General features: G+C 45.5%; 1 protein-coding gene across 1 annotated transcript in view; it reads right to left on the reverse strand.

The window, feature by feature from the left end:
• PLPP3 (phospholipid phosphatase 3) overlaps positions 1 to 19,012 on the reverse strand; it is a 44,123-nt gene that overhangs the window by 14,039 nt on the left and 11,072 nt on the right. Inside the window, exons 2-3 of the mRNA XM_064719963.1 lie at positions 5,849 to 6,006; positions 392 to 675 (exon numbers count right to left, since the gene is read on the reverse strand). Coding sequence (XP_064576033.1) covers positions 392 to 675; positions 5,849 to 6,006 — 442 coding nt within the window. The remainder of the gene's footprint in view (positions 1 to 391; positions 676 to 5,848; positions 6,007 to 19,012) is intronic.

Below are 19,012 nucleotides of genomic sequence, written 5' to 3' on the forward strand. Positions count from 1 at the left end.
ACACTTCCCAAGGGAAACTGCTGCCCACTGGAAAATGGATTTATGGCCTTTGCAGAAAAAGCAGCATTTCATAGAATCCTAGAATGGCTTGTGCTGCAAGGGACATCAAAGACCAGCTCGTTCCACCCCCCTGCTATGGGTAGGGACAGCTTCCACTAGACCAGGTTGTTCAGATCCCCATCTAAGATGACCTTCTAGGAATGGGGCATCCATCCACAGCTTCTCTGGGAAATCCACCCAGTGCCTCACCACCCTCACAGGGAAGAATTTAATCCAAATGTCCAAACTAACCCCACTCTCAGCTTCAGATTCACATCCTCTATTGCAGACAGAGAAACCCAAGCCACATTTAGTGTCAGCAACCCTAGGCTCTGGTGCCAGGGGCTCTCACCTGGCTTCCTGCACCCTGCTGTCATTTCCCCTGCAGGTGTAGTTCTGGATGTAAACTCCCTTGGCGCAGTTGATGGTGGAGAAATCCAAGTCACAAACCGCCAGGAAATGCGGCCGCAAGCGCCCGACGGACACTTTGGCAATGTCTGTGAAGGACTGGCTGATGGCACAGCCAAAAACAAAGCAGCCCACTTGCTTGTAGAGAGCTGCCACGTAGGGGTTCTGGATGAAGGAGCGGGATTTCTCCTTCAGGTAGTGGATGCGGTAGAGCTCTCCCGTTATAATCTGCGAGGGAAGCACAACAGAGAGGTCAGAGAGCAGGAAAAACACTGGGCAAATGTCAATTCTTTAACTTCCTTTCTGCCTCTGTCAAGGTTGGGACTGAAGCCATTCATGTGGAAATGGTATTTGTATTGACTGATGGATTGAAGATCCATCTGGAGATGGTATTTTGTATTCACGCTCAAATGTGCATTACTTCTTATCTATATTATGGTCTTACAAGTTGTGAGTTCTACAGCATTCTACTAACAAGCTACAAAATGGCAAACCATCTTTCTTTACAAGGCCTTTTAAGGCTAAACTATCCAATTAAGAAATGACACCTAGATTATTTTTACTTTTAACCCAATAACCAATCCCTCATGTTGCACAATGTGGACTTTTCTGTCCAATTACAAAACAACACCCAAACTCCTGAAGAAAAAGGTGAAGAAAAAGGACCAGCCACTGCCCTAAAGCCTCCATCCTGTCCCATATATACTGCTGTATTCTAAAACCTTGAACTCTTAAGTTTTCCACCATGTGATATTACACACTCCCATTTAAACTCCACACCCACAGTTGCAGTTCTATAATTCAATTTTAGATGCCTCCTCCACAGCCTCAGGTCAAATATAGTATTTTCTTGAGGGTCTGTGCCTTTCAGCACAGAAAGTTTAAAATTCTCAGCATCCAGGGCTCCAACAGGCAAAAGCAGGGCTGGGTGTTAATGCAGGGCTGAGACAGCTCTGGCATGTCAAGTCAGGAATCTGCTTCTGGATTGAGGAAGGAAAACCCATGGCTCAGTATCTCTCCATCCTACCCCTTGTCCCTCCCAGTGCTCAGCATGTTGTTTATGGAAAAATCCAATAAACAAAACAAAAGAGTAAATTTTGGGTTAGTACACTGGCATATCTTTACAGAAGTGAAGTAACACCCCAGCATAGTGGGAAAAGAAAATTGACATAAACCAGATAAAGAATTAGTGTGTGTTGGGAAGGAGAGGCCAGACCCACTACCGTCTTATCAAACTGATTTTGGAGGAAAATAAACCTACATCCTGCTTATCTTCCTCTCTTAAAATCATTAACACAACAAAGAAAGGAACAGAAAGCCCCAAATTTTTCAGCTTCTGGCCCAAAACTTGTTGCCAGCAGACCCAATTCAGACCTCTCAAGGCCTCCAAAACGTCCAGCTATTTTGGGGCATTTCAAGGTGTCTTGCCATCACCTGGCAGGAGATTATGTTTTTCTTGTGTCAGGGGTGCTGAGGTTTGACAGTATCGCCATAAATCACTGTCAGGGAGCAGAGGATCCAACTTCTCACACTCATGACTCTTAAGAGGCAGGTTAATGAAAATCAGGCTGTGAAATGAAGTCCAAATGTCTCACCTCTCCCAAAGAGCCAAAGATTTAAATTGTTCTCCGTCACGCTACGCACCTAAATTTTCAGCTCCAGATTTACAGCTTTAGGATTTCATTCATTACTCTAAATGTTTTTATACCTGAGTAATAAATCGAGGCAGAGGTTTTGTGGGGTTTGGTGTTTCTTTTTTTTTTGGATGCCCCCTTGTCCCTGCCTCTCTGTAGTCACGGGGACTGTGATATGTAAAATTAACTGTCAAGAAAAATGCCTTCATGTTAATCCCTTTCTGGAGCAGCCAGCAATATTCCTCCTGGCGTGGCAGCCTGCCAGCCATAAGCAGGAGACGAGGCTCCCCTGCCTACCTTTTTTAAAAGCTTGGCACAACCTTTGGAAACTAATAAACTGGAAAAGTATGGCAATTAGACTAAGAAGAGTTGAAGCTGTATCATTGTTTGAACTCACTCGTACCGGGGCTTGGAAAAACAAAGGTTGACCTAAGGCAGCTGAAATTGCAGCTAAGCAGGCTTTATCAAAGAGAGATACAACTGTAATAACAGAAAATAAACGCCAAGCTAGAGCAGGCTCTGCTACCATACAGAAATTCTCTGAGTGGCTGCACCACTGTTTGGGGTTTAAACGTCACAGCTGAGATTTCCTCTTGGAAATCTGGTGGTGACCAAGGCTTGTTTAAGGAGCTGCATCATTTTAATCCTCACGGTCTCCAAAGACCATGGTTTATCTCCATTTAGAACCCTGTTCCAGCACAGGAAATCTGCTGGCGTGAGGCCTGCAGGGGGGAGGTTGTCCTGGATGGACACAGAGGCTCCTGCACTCCCAAAAGCCTAAATACACAAGAAGGGGAGCTCTGAGGCTCAAAACTCGTGGCTTTCACAGAGGGAAGACCAGACAAATTAAGGATGATATCTGACACTGGGGATGTGCCATTACTGCAAACTCACAAACAGATCCACTCAAACCTGAGGCTCTTGGCCTGGGGAAAGGCATGTGACCATTTTAAACAGGGACCAACAAAAGTCGGGGGATTAATATTTCTCTCTCACCATTGGTGGTCTGGGTAATTGCACACATGTAGCAGATTGTAAATTGGAGCCTTCACTCTCTCACTAAAATGCTGCTGGGTACCCAGGAACCCTCCCCAGCTAGTGAAAGCCATGGATCAACTTAATGAGTAGCTAAAAATTGGGTAAACTTGGTTTTTTGGCAGTGCTGTCCCAGATAAAGCAGGACGGTGAAAAACTAATGCAGCACAGATGTGCACAGACTGGAAGGACATCCTGAAAAGAAAACAAGTTTTAAAGATATCAAGCTGCTTCTCATGCCTTGCACTCCTGGCAAGCCATCCACATGGGACATATGCCATTCCCAGGTGATGGGCACAATTCCCTGGCACACGTATTTAAAAAAGTTGGTCACTAGAGAGAAGCCAGTATCAAATTTTTCTGTCTGTGAATGCTTTTTGCAGACTTTCAGTTGTCAAGTCCATTTTATTGTTATTATAAGCTATCACCAGCAATCCAATTAGCCTGTAATTACTTTTAGAGCTTTTCTAGCCACTTGTTTTTGGTGTAACATTCTCTGTGCTAATCACATTGCAGCATATCACCTTCAATTGTAAAACAGCCAGCTAATCCAGGTGAGTCACTTAGATTACCTAGCAAATTAATTTAATTAGGAATTTTTCATAGCCCTTTAAGACCTATCACGTGTGGGGACATGGTACCGCAGCAGGGGTGCCCCTACAAAGCTCAGGAGTGTCACCTTCCCCTTCCCACCATCCAAGAGACCACCAACATCACATCAACCACCTTCTAGCCCCAAGAGCAGCCAGGAGAGAGGTGAGAGTGCACAGCCCAGGGGCACTCTCCAGTGCCATCTGCATGGAAATTTGCCTGAAGTCAGTAAATACACAGATATTAAAACCAAATGCATGTCCTCTCCCATCCTGAAGGAAGCAAAGGTCTCTCCTCTGCCGTTTACTTAACAAACTCTCTGGGTGTCCTCAAGCCACTTAAAACATGACCTGGACCTTTTTACCCCAGGCTAGACTGCCTGTGACGCCACGTGAAGCGAGGGTGTGGAATTTTGGCTGCTCCATCCCAAAAGCCAGCTCCCTGGAAGTGCTCATGACCACTGCCCTGCCTTCCAAAGGAGCGCACTCAGTGCTCTGTGGATTTGGAAGGAATTCCTATTATGCTACAGTAATTCTGGTATCTGGGTTACATCTGAAAAAGGAGGTCAGGCTGACTTGAATTTTCCATGCAGGCTGCCATAGCAAAGAAATCCGTTGCTTCAGTTCCTCGTTAGCCATTTGTGTCACTCAACAGCAAATAACTGAGCTTTTGAATTTACCTTATTAAGTTACATTTGTTGTGGGCACAGTGAAACCAGGGCAGAAACATCCAATTCTTTGGGGATTTTCATTCTCTTTTAATTGACCTGCTATTTCGTGGTAGAGAGTTGATGGATCACACAGGCAGCTGATTATGTTTCCAGTTTCTGTTCCAACTCCTGTATTTGCCACTGCCTCATTAGGGATCAGAAGCACACTCTGCATGGAGCTGGCGTGCCGATAGCTCCGGCAGTAATGCGAAAATGAGAGGCTTTTTCATTTCATTTTTATGGCTTTTCCACACTCAGGGGTCATTCACCTGCAGGGGGAAATTCTGCTGTGTTTATAGAATTGGGGGCCTGGCACCTTTTGGGCTTGTTTTGGGGAGGGAGGAGGCAGAGGGACATGGCAATTTTGGTGACCTGCTTTGCTGCAGTGTGTGTATGTGGTCAGGGAATGATGGAGAGATGAGAAAATGATGGAGAGATGAGGAAATGATGGAGTTATTCACATCACACAAGGCTGAAGATGGAGTATTAGCAAAGCAGGCACTGTGCCATCCTAAAATATCTATTGCCCATGAAAGGAAAGGTGAAAGGAGAACAAATGCTTCTGACTTGTCCATCTCCATCCCTCCCAGCTGAAGGAGCAAGAGGAAGGTGGCACTTCTGGGAAAGCACCTGAGCTGTTCTGGCAGCAGGTGAGAAGGGAAAAAAATGTAGGTACTTTTCATAGGGGAATTTCATCTTAGCTGGAAGTGTTTAAGCAACAACTTGGAGACAGCTCTTGTCTTCTGCCCCAGACCAGGCACACATGGGCATCAGGAGGCTCAACTCATGGGCTGAGTTCAGCTTTTTGGCTGACAAATAAAGCTCTTATCATGCAATCATTTCCTAGCACAGCTCTAGAAAAAGCGGCAGAAGGAGAATGAAGAGGCATTGGGAAGGTGGGACATTAACTACATTTTAAAGTGAGGACCCTGGGAACATGCTCCCCATGGAAGGTTTTAATTGTCTTTTAAAAATGCCTGTAATATGCAATCTCTTAAAAACCTAACACTGACCTGTTAAATTTTCCAGGCACTGGTTAGCTAAAAAGATGTATCCTTTCTTTGTTTTTTAAACCTTATAAAATAGGCAAATACCACGAGTTATTTGAATAGTGACAAACCATGCCAAGTCCTTACTGACACTCGAGTGTTTTTGCCTCTACTCTGAACTCTCTACTGGAGGGTGGAAAAGTTCTTGTGAAGCTCACAGACTTGCCCAAACAGCTTTGGGCCTGTTTACAGGCTTCAAGAGTAATCTCATTCCTCTCATTACAAGCTTTCATTTGTAAATATTTGCAACTCCACGCTTACAAAAGTCAAACAATCCGCAGAGGATATGTGCTCCGGTAGACACCGTGGCAGCATTAGCAGGACAAAGAGGTGCCAAAAAGCCCCTGCTGGGACAGAAGAGGAGGTTTGGAGGTGGCACTCACCGCGAGGATGGCGATGAGGATGCCTGCAGCACACAGCACCGCGTCGTTGATGGTTTCCACGTTCTTCTGCGGGTACCTGATGCTGTCGTCGTCGCAGTAGAAGCCCCTCTGGTAGGGCTGGATTGTGCTTGTCTCGATGATGAGGAAAGGCAACCCGGCTACAAAGAAAGGGAGACAACCAAACCCATCAGCAATACAGGCAAAACCAAGCAGTTCACAAAAAACCCCCAAGATTTAGCTAGAAAAACCCTTGCAATCCACGCATCACCGTTCCTGGTGCTTTTCTTTCCATATTGTTATCTTTCCAAAGGGAATAGCATTGGGATTTGTTTTTCCAAGCTGCTCTTGCAGGGAAAAAGCATCTCCTCTGTTATGGTTATCAGATGTCTGCGCAGCCTGGTTCCAGTTAAGCCCTGTGCTCTGCAAATATTAACTTACAGGAACAGACCCCTGGAGCAATCCCTCTGCAAAAGGCCATGAAAGCCAACCTGGCCCTTTCCTCCGGGGAGGGCGCGATGCTCCTCCGAGTGCGCCGGGCAGAGCAGCCCAGAGCTGTGCAAACAAACACGGCAGGATCGAGTATCCACACGGCTTCTCTCCTCCCTGGCCAGCCATTCTCCATCCCCATCACTTCCCTGCCTTTGAAGCCTTCCTTGGCTCACTCCTCTTTGTATTTGCAGGGTGTATTGACAGTTTCCTGTTTGTACCTACTATTGCACCAACCATGTGCTTTGGGCAGCTGTGGGACGCACATCCCTGCAAGGACCAGAGCACTCACAAAAGCTGATGAACTCCCATTCGAGCCTGTTCACCTTCAATCACAACAAAGCCACATGAAGTCTGGGTTTTAAATACTATCTGGGAACCCTCTGTGCAGGATTCCTGTGTCTGGACAGCTCGGTTGGATCTTTGCAGGAAGCAGATCTGCTCAAGACCACGGGTATGGGGGGCACACCTGGAAATAGTGGCATGTCCATAACTCCATATTTTTTAAAATTTTTCAGACAAACACAGCATGGCCTCAAACCTAGAACGGCGTTTCCCAACCACAATGTCACCTTGCGCAGGGCACCCTCCTTCCCTTTGCCTCAGTTTCCCATCCATCTTTGTTGTTAAGCCCATCATCGAGAGGAGCACTACATCCCCACAAAACCAAGCCCCAAATTCCCTGAAACCCATGTTCAGAGTAAATCACAAGCCACAAGGTACAGGAAACCCTCCTCCCACTTGCAGAGCGAAACCCAGGTAAGGGGAAAAACAAATGCACAGTGGTTCCAGCTGTCCTTGGGCCAAGACAACAGGTCTCACACCCAGATCCTACAGAAGGCATTAGGGAATACGTGTCGACCACTAACTGGCTTAAGTATCTGTGGGTTTGTTTACACAGCTAGCAGTCAAAGACATCAGAGGGTTTTTCCTTCTAAAACGAATAAAAATAATAAATAAAAAATGAAGCGCTGTTGGGTCTGACCCAAAGCTGTCCACAGTACAATTGTAGTGAACACCATCTGCTAGATGTGATTAGCCAGGGCACCATGCATGTTGTTCAGAAGTGTCACCAAAATAATGTTCCCCGTGTTTTCCACATGAACCACTCTGGATTTCACTTTGCGCAATCCTCTTTGGCTGCTTTTCCTATATGTTAATGGGTTTGCCTAAGCCAGGATTACTACAGGGTTTTGTTAGTCTTAAGGAAAAACTCCATCGCCTGTGAGAAGGGACAACACATACTGAAGTGAAATTTTCATAGTGGTCTAGGCCACTGCTCAGGGCCCCTTTCAGATCTTCTCAAAAACTCTGGAAATGGGTTAATTTCAAGTTCTGGGCTCTGATCTGCTTGGCAAGGCGGGACAGTTTCCACCACATGTGTGAACTAGCGAGGAACAGCTCCAGAACTGCCCGCGCCGCTCAGATTTGGTAAATAAAACCGGACATTTCATGTGAATCCAGCTGATCTTCATTCCGTGATTTAACCATTTTGATGCCCAGCCAGCTTGGCCCCAGAAGCCTGCCTGTGAGGCCAGCAATCCCTTTTTAATGGGTCACTTAAAAAATCCTTAAAAAATCCTTAGGTTTCCCGGTGAGGAATGGCAGGGGAGAAGCGCGAACGTCGCCGGGCGTGATCCGGCTGAACTCGGGGAGCAGACACACCACGGTTACGTGGCTCATTGTTACTCCTCCAGTTCCTCTTGCTAATGGCTTTCACATGACAGGTCTGTAAAACACATGTTCCCACAGACAATAAAATACATCTGAAAGCTAAAACCGGCCCTAAAAAAAAAATAAATTAAAAAAATAGAATTAAAAAAAAAAGAGACAATAGTGTTCCTATATATTCTGTGAACCCAGGAATAATAAAGATTTGTTTCTCCTTCATTCATTGAGCAGCTTGGGGTAGTATTTCCGTGTTTCAATTATATGTACACTTGCCACAGCTATAATAAGAGTGTAAGTGACCTATATGGGACACATTTTCATAAAGCACATAGGCATAGTTTGGAAAATCCAATGGGTTTGTTTTCTCTCCTACAAACTTGTGGTTTAGTGGGATATTGCCAATCAAGTCTTGATATTTTTCCAGCAAAACACTAACCTCAGATTCCCCTTTTTTTTTTCCTTCCCCTCCCCTTTTTTTTAACATGAGAAACATAAACACACTCCCTATAACTGAGTGAATATTACTTAGAAGACATAACATGCCTTTGATTTTGCGGGCTGGGTGAGAGGCTGCTCTTTCACCCAAGGAATGGAAGACCCCAGCCCATGGCAAACAATAAACTGTGCTCAAGATGGCTCTTCTTCCACGAGATTATTTCTTGGAGGATGGGCTGTCTGAGGGACTAGGTCATCACTCACATTTTTTTTGCCAAGGGGGTTCCAGCATGGAGAAACCTGTGGTGGTGCCAAAAGGCTAGCAGAGCATGGTCTCTGCAGAAAAAACATTACAGAGGGAAATCTGGAAGGAGACAGAAAATTAAACACAGGGAGAGATGCCTTTGGGATCCCTCAAACAAAACACCACAAGACATTATTCACACTAGGAGATCTGCCCGAGGCAAAAGGATCCAGAAGTGGGGCTTACACCTTGGAAATGGAAAGGAAGCAGAGTAGGGCTGTACTGTGAGGATGGAACATCTGTTCTCATCACCTCTCCTGCCCCAGTCTGCCTCTCTGAGTCAGCATTTTACCAGGGAATTCAGAGTGTGCATCCCTGGCTGCTGAATCCCATAAAGGTGTTGAGTCTTTGACCTCCACCACTTCCCATCCCTACACACGGTACCAAACTATTGAGGATACAAGAGGTTCACTTCAGGAGACAGTGACTTGCACTGAAGTGAATGACAGATGTACAGGGCAGGCAGAAAAATGACACCAATTTTGGGGATGTTCACTTTTCTCCAAAAATGGTACTGTCTGGTCATTCTGTCATGTGCAGACCAACTGCAAAATCTCTAGGAATGCTGCAGAAGGGCCTCACAACCTCCTTAAAACCAGTATTTCCATGCTGAGAAATGACACAGAAGCCTGTGGACCACGTCCTAAAGCATGGACACAACACTGGCACATCCAAAGGGAGCTGTGCAACCAGACAAGGGCTGCTACCTCATCTCATGGGAAATTAAAGTATAAAACAAAGGGATTTGCTTCTTCCAATGCAATAAAAGTAAACAGTGCTGAAACTACCTTCTGACCTGTAACATCCTTCACAAGGTGAAGCAAAGTTTCTTCTCCTTGTACAACGGGGATTTTTTGCTTTAATAACAGAACAAGGAAATCCCAAGCACAAGCTTTTATCCAGCTCTGCTGTAAGAGATCAAACATGGCTCCAAACCATAACAGAATTCTCTCGGGGACTGATCCTGCCCCATCCAAACAGGCTCAGCCCTGCTCCGAGTGGCACGGAGCAGGTGTGGACACTGAGGAATTGTGTGAGGCACTGCGGGATGCTGTGGGGCTGGACATTGAAAAATGATGTTGCTTTTGTTGGGAGGAAGTCCAAGTGACTTGGTGACCCCTAACTGCTGGTGTCCTGCGCTAAGGTATTTCAGAGCACGGTTTAAATTTATTTGTCTTTCCATTTAATAAAGCCAATCGAGCTTGGAAGGCTAGCACCAAGGAAAAAATATTCCTTTCTTTGCTCAGCACCTTTATGAAGAGGCAGTTAATAGGCAATAATCCTGGGAAGGCTGGCAGCTTGAAAGCTAAAACCCCAGCACCAAGCCTAAACAAAACCCCCGTGTACTCTCTGACCAGCTTGAAATGTGCATAAAAATCAAAGGCAAGAGAAAAAAGGGCTCTGTGTTGGGTACAGCACTTTGAATCTCAGAGTCTTTGAAAAGTTAACACTTGTGCAGATTTAATAGGAGGAAAAAAAATTTAAAAGGGGATAAGCTTTCACTGGCCACTCATCAAAAAATGGAAGGAGAGGAAGGCAAGAGGCATTTGGGCAGTGACCCACCCAGGCCACTCTTATCTTCCCAGCCCAGCCTTCACCTTTGCACCAAAATAAGAACCATCACCACCTTCTCCTTTTTAACTGTCTGGTTTTGATGGGGTTTAGGTTTTTTTTCTCCATTGAATCTTTGTTCTTTAACCCTGCAGGTCAGTGGGATGTTGCTGGCTATCCCAACAAAGCAATGGTAATTTATAACAAGTATTCCACGATGCTTTTGGCTGCCACTATCCAGACCCTGGGTGTTCTTAGGGTTTCACTAGATCAGACATCTACCTAAATAAGTGTAAAAGACCATTAATTAATTTGGCAGGGCTGAGTGGGGTATCTAATTCCTTACTCAAGTCACACTGTAAATATTTGGGTACCTACAAGAGACAGGCTCTCTATTTGAAGTACTTAGTGGCTGATCCTGGGTACATACAAACCTTATTTGGTTTACAATATTTGTACATATTTAAAAATGCATATAAACTAGATTAGGCTATGATAGGCTTTTATTGGGGCTTTAAAAGTTGGCTTCCCAAAACTTTGAGAGAAGAGCTGCAGCCCTGCAAGGGCAGCCTTGGCAACTGCTGTGAGAGTGAGCAACTCCTGGAGCCAACTTACACTGTACATGTATAAATATATATATAAATACATAAATAAAAGTTAATAACCCAGAGAATCGAAGTATTTCCACATTTCTGCCGTATCAGGCATGTGCTGTCAATCAAAACAGAAGCCAGCTCTGCACCAGCACTGGGTGTATCTGAAGGAATGGGAGGAGCACGGTCAGCTAAAAAATAATCTCAAGGGACCAGATCTGCCGCCCAGTATCAGCCAAAATAAGGATCCTACTGCATACTGGATCAAACTATTAAATTCAGATTTCTAAAAGTCTTGAAAGCATCAGTGATGTGTCTCCATCCCAATGTTTTTTGACTGAATCTGGATATTTGAGGACCACATATTCACTAGGACAAAGAGACAACTGGGCTAACCATCAGCTCTGCTATTTTGCTACCTGCACAGTCTTAATTGTTCTTCACCTTGATTCCAGCAGTCCAGCAGACTGATCTGTGCATCTGCCTGTATTTTGGAAACATGTCTAATATCTTTGTTTGCAAAACAGATTCCCATTCAGCTCGATTACAGTTCCACTACTCTCAGCTGACACATGAGGAGAGAAAATTCTCCACACAAACAAACCCTAGACTTTATGGTAAAACAGGTACCTGCTTTAGAGAACTGAAGAACCTATAAACAAGGATCAGTATATATTGCATTTCTCTAATTTGACCTGCTTGGAAAAGTTCTTGGGCACAATGGGTTGCTTTCCAAAAAAAAGGAAAAAAAAAAGGAAAAGAAATACAAATTTAAAGTCAGTTAATTTTCTACTTGCTGTAGGTTTGTTCATGTAACTTCCATGAACATCTGTCTCATCTATATTAATTTGTCTGGCCTTCTTCCTATGAAGAGAGTGACAGTTTTGTTGTCCACTTAACTATTTTTACTTTTCAGCTAAATTGTACAACTTCAAAGCAAACGTCACCATTTTAGGTCCATCAGTGCAATAGCCAACAAGAAGAAAGCAAAAAATATTTATTTTCTATATGGACAACCCCATAACACTGATGACCCCAGGCTGCAGAAGTATTTGAGAAGTGCCTTTAAAAGGAACCAAAAGTGGTGTCAAAAGTGACAGGAGTCCCCACCTGCTGCCCAAACCCTTGGAAATGTTCAAGGCCAGGTTGGATGGGACTTTGAGCAACCCGGTCTACTGGAAAGTGTCCCTGTCCATGAAAAAGACAAGCTTTAAGGTCCATTCCAACCCAAATCATTCCATGATTCCATGATACTCATACTTTGTGGTTAATACCCCCCTGTGCAACGTGGAGCATGTTTATTAACCCAGCCATCTTGGGAGAATATCATTATAAAAAGGTCACACAAATACTTTAAGCCGAATGCCAAATTATCCTCTTGCACTGCAAATTCCTCTGGATTTGAAACCAAGAGTAGAAATACTTCCTCATGTGGCTGGAGCACAACGTGCCAGCCTCACACTCCAAGAGCTCCAGATCAACAGGAATGCTGCCACTGGTTTTTTCTGGGAGAAAATGTGCTTTTAGTGAGTAGCTGTCACCTATTTTTAAAGATAAGGACCACATACAGAGCAAGAAAAACAAGGGAATTCTACAAAGAGTGTTAAGCTGTTCTTCATGGGAGTTTGGCGTGAGCTGATGCATTAAAAAAACTTTATATTAAAGTGCACATTTATTTTCAATAACCTCAGAACTCATTAATGAGAACAAAAGGTCCTATCCAAGCCACAATATGTAGCTCCTTAAAAAATTCTGCATTTGTGGGGTAAAACAGATTTAAACCAGACTGGCCAACCAGCAAATTTGGACTGGGTGAATATAAAAGACATTACCAACAGAAATCCAGAGACAGCTGAACATGATGGAAAGAGCAAATTTGGAGAGGTTGAATATAAAAGACATAACCAAGAGGAATCCAGAGCCAGCTCCAGCCAAACTTGATGGAAACAAAGCCATCATTTCCCATTGTCTACAGCAAGGGATTAAATGCAACACCCATGAAAATCCCCAAGTGTCAACACCTTTTCAGGCACCTGTGCACATCCATGTGCTTTGGAAGTCTCACAGATATGACAAACCTGACCTAGGATGACCCAGCTTGAAGAGAGGGGGAAAAAATTTAAAAAAATAAAGATGTGCCTGTGAACTCTGCAATGGTGAAGCCAACAGCTTGTGTGAAAAACACACTGTGGGGACTGTGATGTTTCCAATTACAAACGGAGCGAGCAGGGCTTGCTCTGCTGGTCAGCAGGGTTTGGATTGAGCCTCTCACCACCACTCCCCTGGGCTCTGCCTTCGAGGAAGGGCTCAGGCCACTGCCCAGCCCCAGTAACACTCAAAACCCCCTTTCTTTTGGGGGGAGTCTAAGAAATTTCTGCCAAACCAGTGGCTGAGTGAAGCAGTTGCTCTCCTTTGTCCCTGTCATTCCACTGGCTGGGTGAACACTAATATTTCCCCATGTAATCCCAACCCTGTTCGGCTCATATAGAATCACAGAATGATTGAAAAGATTGGATTTGAAGGAATCTTAGAAATCACCTAGCTGCAACTCATGCACAGGGATGTCACCCATAGATCAGGTTGCTCAGGGCCTCATCCATCCAATTCATCGCCCTCTACTCAAAAGGAAAATTTTGTGAGATGTAGGTGCTGTTTTAATCCATAAAATAGCAAGCAAAAATTCCTTATCTCAGCTTCTTGCCCCCAAACACCCCAACACAGAAACCCTGGCTTCTCCTCTTTGCACAGACACCCCAAACTATAACAAGAACAGGTAGAAATATAAAACTGAAGCCAATGTAATGCAGCCAACGAAAGTGTATTATTTTTAACTCAGTAAAGACACAAACCATATGAAGCAAAAATAAAGCCAGTTAACTTAGTCAGCATTAGGTCTCTTAAACAAAAATTCATCAAACTTCATCACTGAACTTCCTAAACACCTTCCTGAGCACCGTGGCCAGGCAGTGCCACTGTAATTAAGGACGTTTTTGGGAGCAACTGCCCCTGTGAAGGAGGCAGCAGAGCCCCTGGCCATAGCCCCGGGCCTACCACCAGTAGCTTTTTGACCCAGTTCTGTCAATGTACCTATTGTAAATGCAAAATCCTTCTTCGGATTTGAAGCAGCAGCCACCTGCACAAATAAGGCCGGGTTATAACTCTGTAACCCAATACAAGCACTGGAAGCTTAAAAAGTTTGTATTCCAAAAAGCACTCCTGACCTCTTCCTTAAAAGTTCACTAATCACTTTTAATTCATAATTTATTTCCTCTTAATATACTTGCTTTATGTAATGCTCCCCTTTCTCCCCCCCCTTCCTCTCCTCCTTTCTTTTTTCTGGAAGTTCCCCAGGAGAAAATGGTATTACACAACTGCCTTGATTAACTGGAAATGAAGCTTTTCCCCCTCGGTAGTCGCGATTTGGTAGAGTTTCCAGGACATAAAGCACGGCCCAGAGTGCTGAAAGGCAGAGAGACGTGGGTGGAAGTGATCCAAAGGCCCTTAAAGTGATGGGGGTTGATCTTGGTGGTCCCCAGAGCAGAGCTCTGAAAGGCTTTGCCTATTTATCAATGGGTTAAAAAAGTGTAATATTACCATTCTTCTTGTTCCTCTCTGTATTTTGACTGCACAGAGTGGCATCCTAATGTATAGCAACACATGATGTATTTGAGACTGTGCTGGTAATGTTAAAAAAATAAATAAAATCCACGCTCCTAATTAAAATAGCTTTGTATTACAGGGAAAGGAGACACTGCAGGGGAAGGAGGCGGAATGATAACTGCTGCCTTGGCCATGCTGACACCTCCCTGCCAGAGAAGTTTTGATGGAAAGCAGCTGGGAGTGGGGTATTTTGGAGGCAAGACATCACCTGTAATGACAGAGGTGTCCACCCCACCCATTGCTGCCCATCTGCCTCTGTGAATTATTTGTGCCCCTGAAAGCCAAACAAAATTTTTGGAACATCATGGTTCCGTGCTGCACACCATCTCAGACTTCTGGGTGCTTTTATCCCTCTAAGAAACTGAACATTCTGCAAATCCAGTATAACACTGAAAACTTCATCACTGTGTTCTGCAAGCACAGGGTCAGGCAGGGTGGGCACAGCCACCTTGTCACCCCAGCCCCTTTCCCATGCACCTGCCCATAAAAGCTGAATTTTGCAGCCAGGTGACATCCCATAACCCTGTTTCTTTAAGGGACAGGATGAACTGGGCCACATCTGAATGGCACAGGAGAGAGCCAAGGCTCTATTCACACTGACTGGAGGGACACAACATGTACCATGCCTTTTAAAACCAAAAATGGACAACTCCAAATTTCCATTTCCAGCCTCCTGCAACAATGCTGTGCCCTGCTGTCAAGGAACGTGTGAATAAATTGAGGAAAGAAGGTTAAAGAAGCCCAAGGGAATAGGAGTCCCTTTTTCTTTATTGCAGTTAATTTTGACAAAGGCTCTTCTGTTTCCTCTCCTCCCCTCTTTTTTTTTTATTTGGAAGGGCTTCGTGCCAAGCTGCATTATTCCTCTTCACCATGGTACTGCCATGAGACCCGCCTGGTATGCTTGCCTGAAAATCTCAGGTTTTCATGGAAATTGTTTTTATCTCAACAACTACTCCCTTTGTCACCTCAGACATGAAAAGAGGAGGAGAAGGGCTCAGGCTCAAATCCCATCCCAGCAACAAAACATCCATGAAAAAGCACCACGACCTTCCAAACCCAGCCCCATGAAAACCTGCCCTCCCAACAGGGCAGAAACCCCCAAAAACCCTTTTACCACCTCACTCAGAACACCAGAGCAACTGCAAACCCATGAGAGCTGCTGTGCACAGCCTCAGTTCAAAACAACAAGGCTTGGGAACAAAAAGCATCCCATTGGTGGGATTGTTTTGAAGTATTTTTTAAGTGGAAATAGTTTCTTTTCTTGCAGCCCATCGTGGCAACCAGAACCCTCTGGCTCCTGTCAGCGAGGCAGGAGCTCCTCAGGGGTGTCCTCTATTTCCAGCCTATTTACTGCTCTGCTGAGAAAGGAGCCTATAGATGCTCCAGTTCTCAGATTTGGGACTTTGGACGGACTGGGTTATTCAACAAACCAACCCTTTCTAAACACTGTCAAAGGAGTGATTTGATGCCTTTCAGTGCTTACCATACAAAACGCTGAAAGACCAGCGGGCTTCAAAAGCCGCAGGAGCGGAGCTGGAGTTTGGCAGGAGTTCATTAGCTGCCTGTGTCCTTCTGTGTGTGGCTTGTAATTACATGCAGACCCAGTGCCAAATCCTCATCTACTGAGGGGCACCAATTAACGTGCTGCTGGATGATTCACAGGTAGCTAATGTTGAGATTTATACACCCGGCGTGCCAAATAGCCCATGCTTTTTTATTATTAATATTATTGTTATTATTACTTGAAGCTGGCCTTCTTTCCCCTCTTTCCAAGTTATCATATAAAAACAAGGTTTTGGCAGTAAAATTGGGATTGTCCAGCCTGTTCCCAGGGCCACACACTGGTGGGCCTGATCCTGCTGACACTGTGTACCACATCTGCAGGGAAATGCACATCTCTTGGAGCACGGGCCAAGGGCTTGCAAGTTAAACCACCTATTGTGTTTTCACTTTGTAAAAAGCAGAAGTTTTCTGCTCCAAGGATAAAAATTGTAAAATTGAGGCACCCTTTGCACTCTATACTTGGCTTTTCTGCTGCTTGCACCCTCTCACTCCTACAGGTAGCAAAACAATAACAGCAGAAGCTTCAAGAGCAGCTAGGGGAGCTGAGGAAGCAGGTAACTAAAAGTGATAATTTACTTTTTGAAGGGGAAATGTACGCAAAACTGCATCTCCTGTAGGAAAACCTAACAGTTGTTAGTTTCTCTGACAAAAGATTAAAAAAAAAACCCACAACAAAAAAGAGCCTTTCTTCTCTTGCTTGAAATCTGCATCCCTTTGCCTCTCTTACTGGAGATCTGCATCCCTTTGCAGCCAGCTGGCTCCCCATGCAGCCCCTGGCAATTAAAACCTTGGGAAGTCAAACACAACAGCATGGAAGTGAGCCTTTTGTTTTCCTGTTTTGTCATTCCTGTCTTGTGTTTGATCCCAAGATTTCTCAGGCTAGAGGGAAACTGTGGGCCCAGAGGAGCATCTTGGCACTGGCTGGGCACAGGTCTCCGAGCTCACTGGCTTGCCACTGCTGATGGTTTTCCCATGGGGAGAATGGAGACCCAGGCCTCATCTCCTTCTGCTTGACTTTCTCTTTTCCAAAACACACTGCTCCTCAGCCCTGAGGGATAACAATTGCAGAAGGGCTGCAAGTACAACCCAACGCTCGCACCGGTTTATCGTTCTCCAATAAACCTTTCACTGCATTTGACACAATACAGGTCTTGTCCAGCCATGAAAGCCTTCCTGCTTATCAGGAGAATTTTTAATCAACCAGCAGGGAAAACACGGCCTGACATTTTATTGCTTCCTTGTGCTTTGCTTTTAGATGTTTCGGTTTCTTCTCTTGCTAATCTCTTTAGCCAGGGATCAGTGGAAAGCCTCAAGTTTTCCATGCCCAGCAGCTTCCCCTGGATCATTTGGAGTGAGGACAGGCAGAGGAGTTTGGGGACAGTGGGGGGTTTATGGTGGGATGGAGAAGAAGGCACCAAGCTCTCGATTCACTGCAGGTTCTGGAACAGGGTTTTGTCCTGGCCACAATTACAAAACAACAAACAACGTCTGTGGGGAAGGGTCATAAGAAGTTCAGCTTTCCTCTATTAAAACCATCTGGTGCCTATAAAAATCCCCAACTGGTTGGTTGGGATGGTTGGTAGCACCTCCTCCCCGCTCGGCTCTTCCTGGCACCTCATGGGGACGCGGTGGCACCAGAGGTGTCACAGTGAGGGACAGGGCTGCCATGGGAACGGGGGGCCTGCCAGACACCCCCTCCACTTTGCATCCCTCCTGCTGCAAAGAAGGTGCCCCAGCATCCACCTCATTTCACTTCTTATCTGAGCCAGAACTCCTTTACGAGGTGCCTGTCCCCTCAGGAACGCCAGCTCCTGCTAGAGTGCCCTCAGCGAGCCCCTGAGAGGGCTGAGCTTTCTGAGCAAAATAAAACATCCCTGTGAGGCCTGCGTGGGACCCTGCACAGGGTTTCTCCAGGTCACAGTCACCAACGGGTCCCCCTCCAGCATCAACAGCAAGAGGCACCGCCAAACCTGCAGGGGATGGGAACCTTTATTAAAAAACAACAACAACAACAAAAGAACCTAAACCTCTCCTTTGTTTCCAACAGAAATAAAAGAAAGGGGCGTGAAGAGAAAAAAAAAAAGGAAAAGAAAGGAGAGGAGAGCTTAGAGCCAGTTCCCCAGCCTGTAACACAAAACCAGGCTGTGCTGGGAAACCTTACACCACGCGGCATCCAGCTCATGTACTCCTGCTCCGCTCGCCGCCTCCCGGATGCTTCCCCAAGCCCAAACTGCCCTTGAGAGAAGCCAAGCCTCAGCCTCTGCTGAAAAGCCTCTTTGTTTGGATTCCCTTTCCAAATCAGCGTATCCTGAGATTGAACTCCCTTCCACCCCTCTGCAGGGTTTTTGAACGCTGGGATGCCTTTGGCAGCAGGCGGCTCTGCCAGCAGGTTTGCGGTAACAGCGCTCGGCCCGCCCAGCCCGGCACCCTCAGCACCAGGAACTCTCTCCACGGTGGAGGAGAGAAAGGCAGGCAACGAGAAAGTGCTGCAGAATTACTTCAAAAGATCCTTTAATCATGGATTGTGAACAGAGGAGCTGAGTTCTCCTTAATTAAACAATACCTTTAATCAGCCTTCAATAGCTGGTGTTACTCAGAGGGCGGTGAGGCCCTGGCGCAGGGTGCCCAGGGGAGATGTGGCTGCTCCATCCCGGGAAGTGTTCAAGGCCAGGCTGGAAAGGGCTTGGAGCAACCTGGGACAGTGGGAGGTGACCCTGCCCATGGCAGGGGGTTGGAACAAGATAATTTACTTTTTGAAGGAGAGTTTTTAGTTTTGAGGTTTGAGTTTTAAGGTCCCTTCCCACCCAAACCATTCCATTGTGTGACACTGAGGCACAACAATGAGCTGACCACTTTGCCTTTCTTAAACTGGCATTACTGAAAGGAAACCAGACAAGGCAT

This window comes from Zonotrichia leucophrys, chromosome 8, assembly GCF_028769735.1.
Source record: "Zonotrichia leucophrys gambelii isolate GWCS_2022_RI chromosome 8, RI_Zleu_2.0, whole genome shotgun sequence".
In the NCBI taxonomy this organism is placed as follows: Eukaryota; Metazoa; Chordata; class Aves; order Passeriformes; family Passerellidae; genus Zonotrichia; species Zonotrichia leucophrys.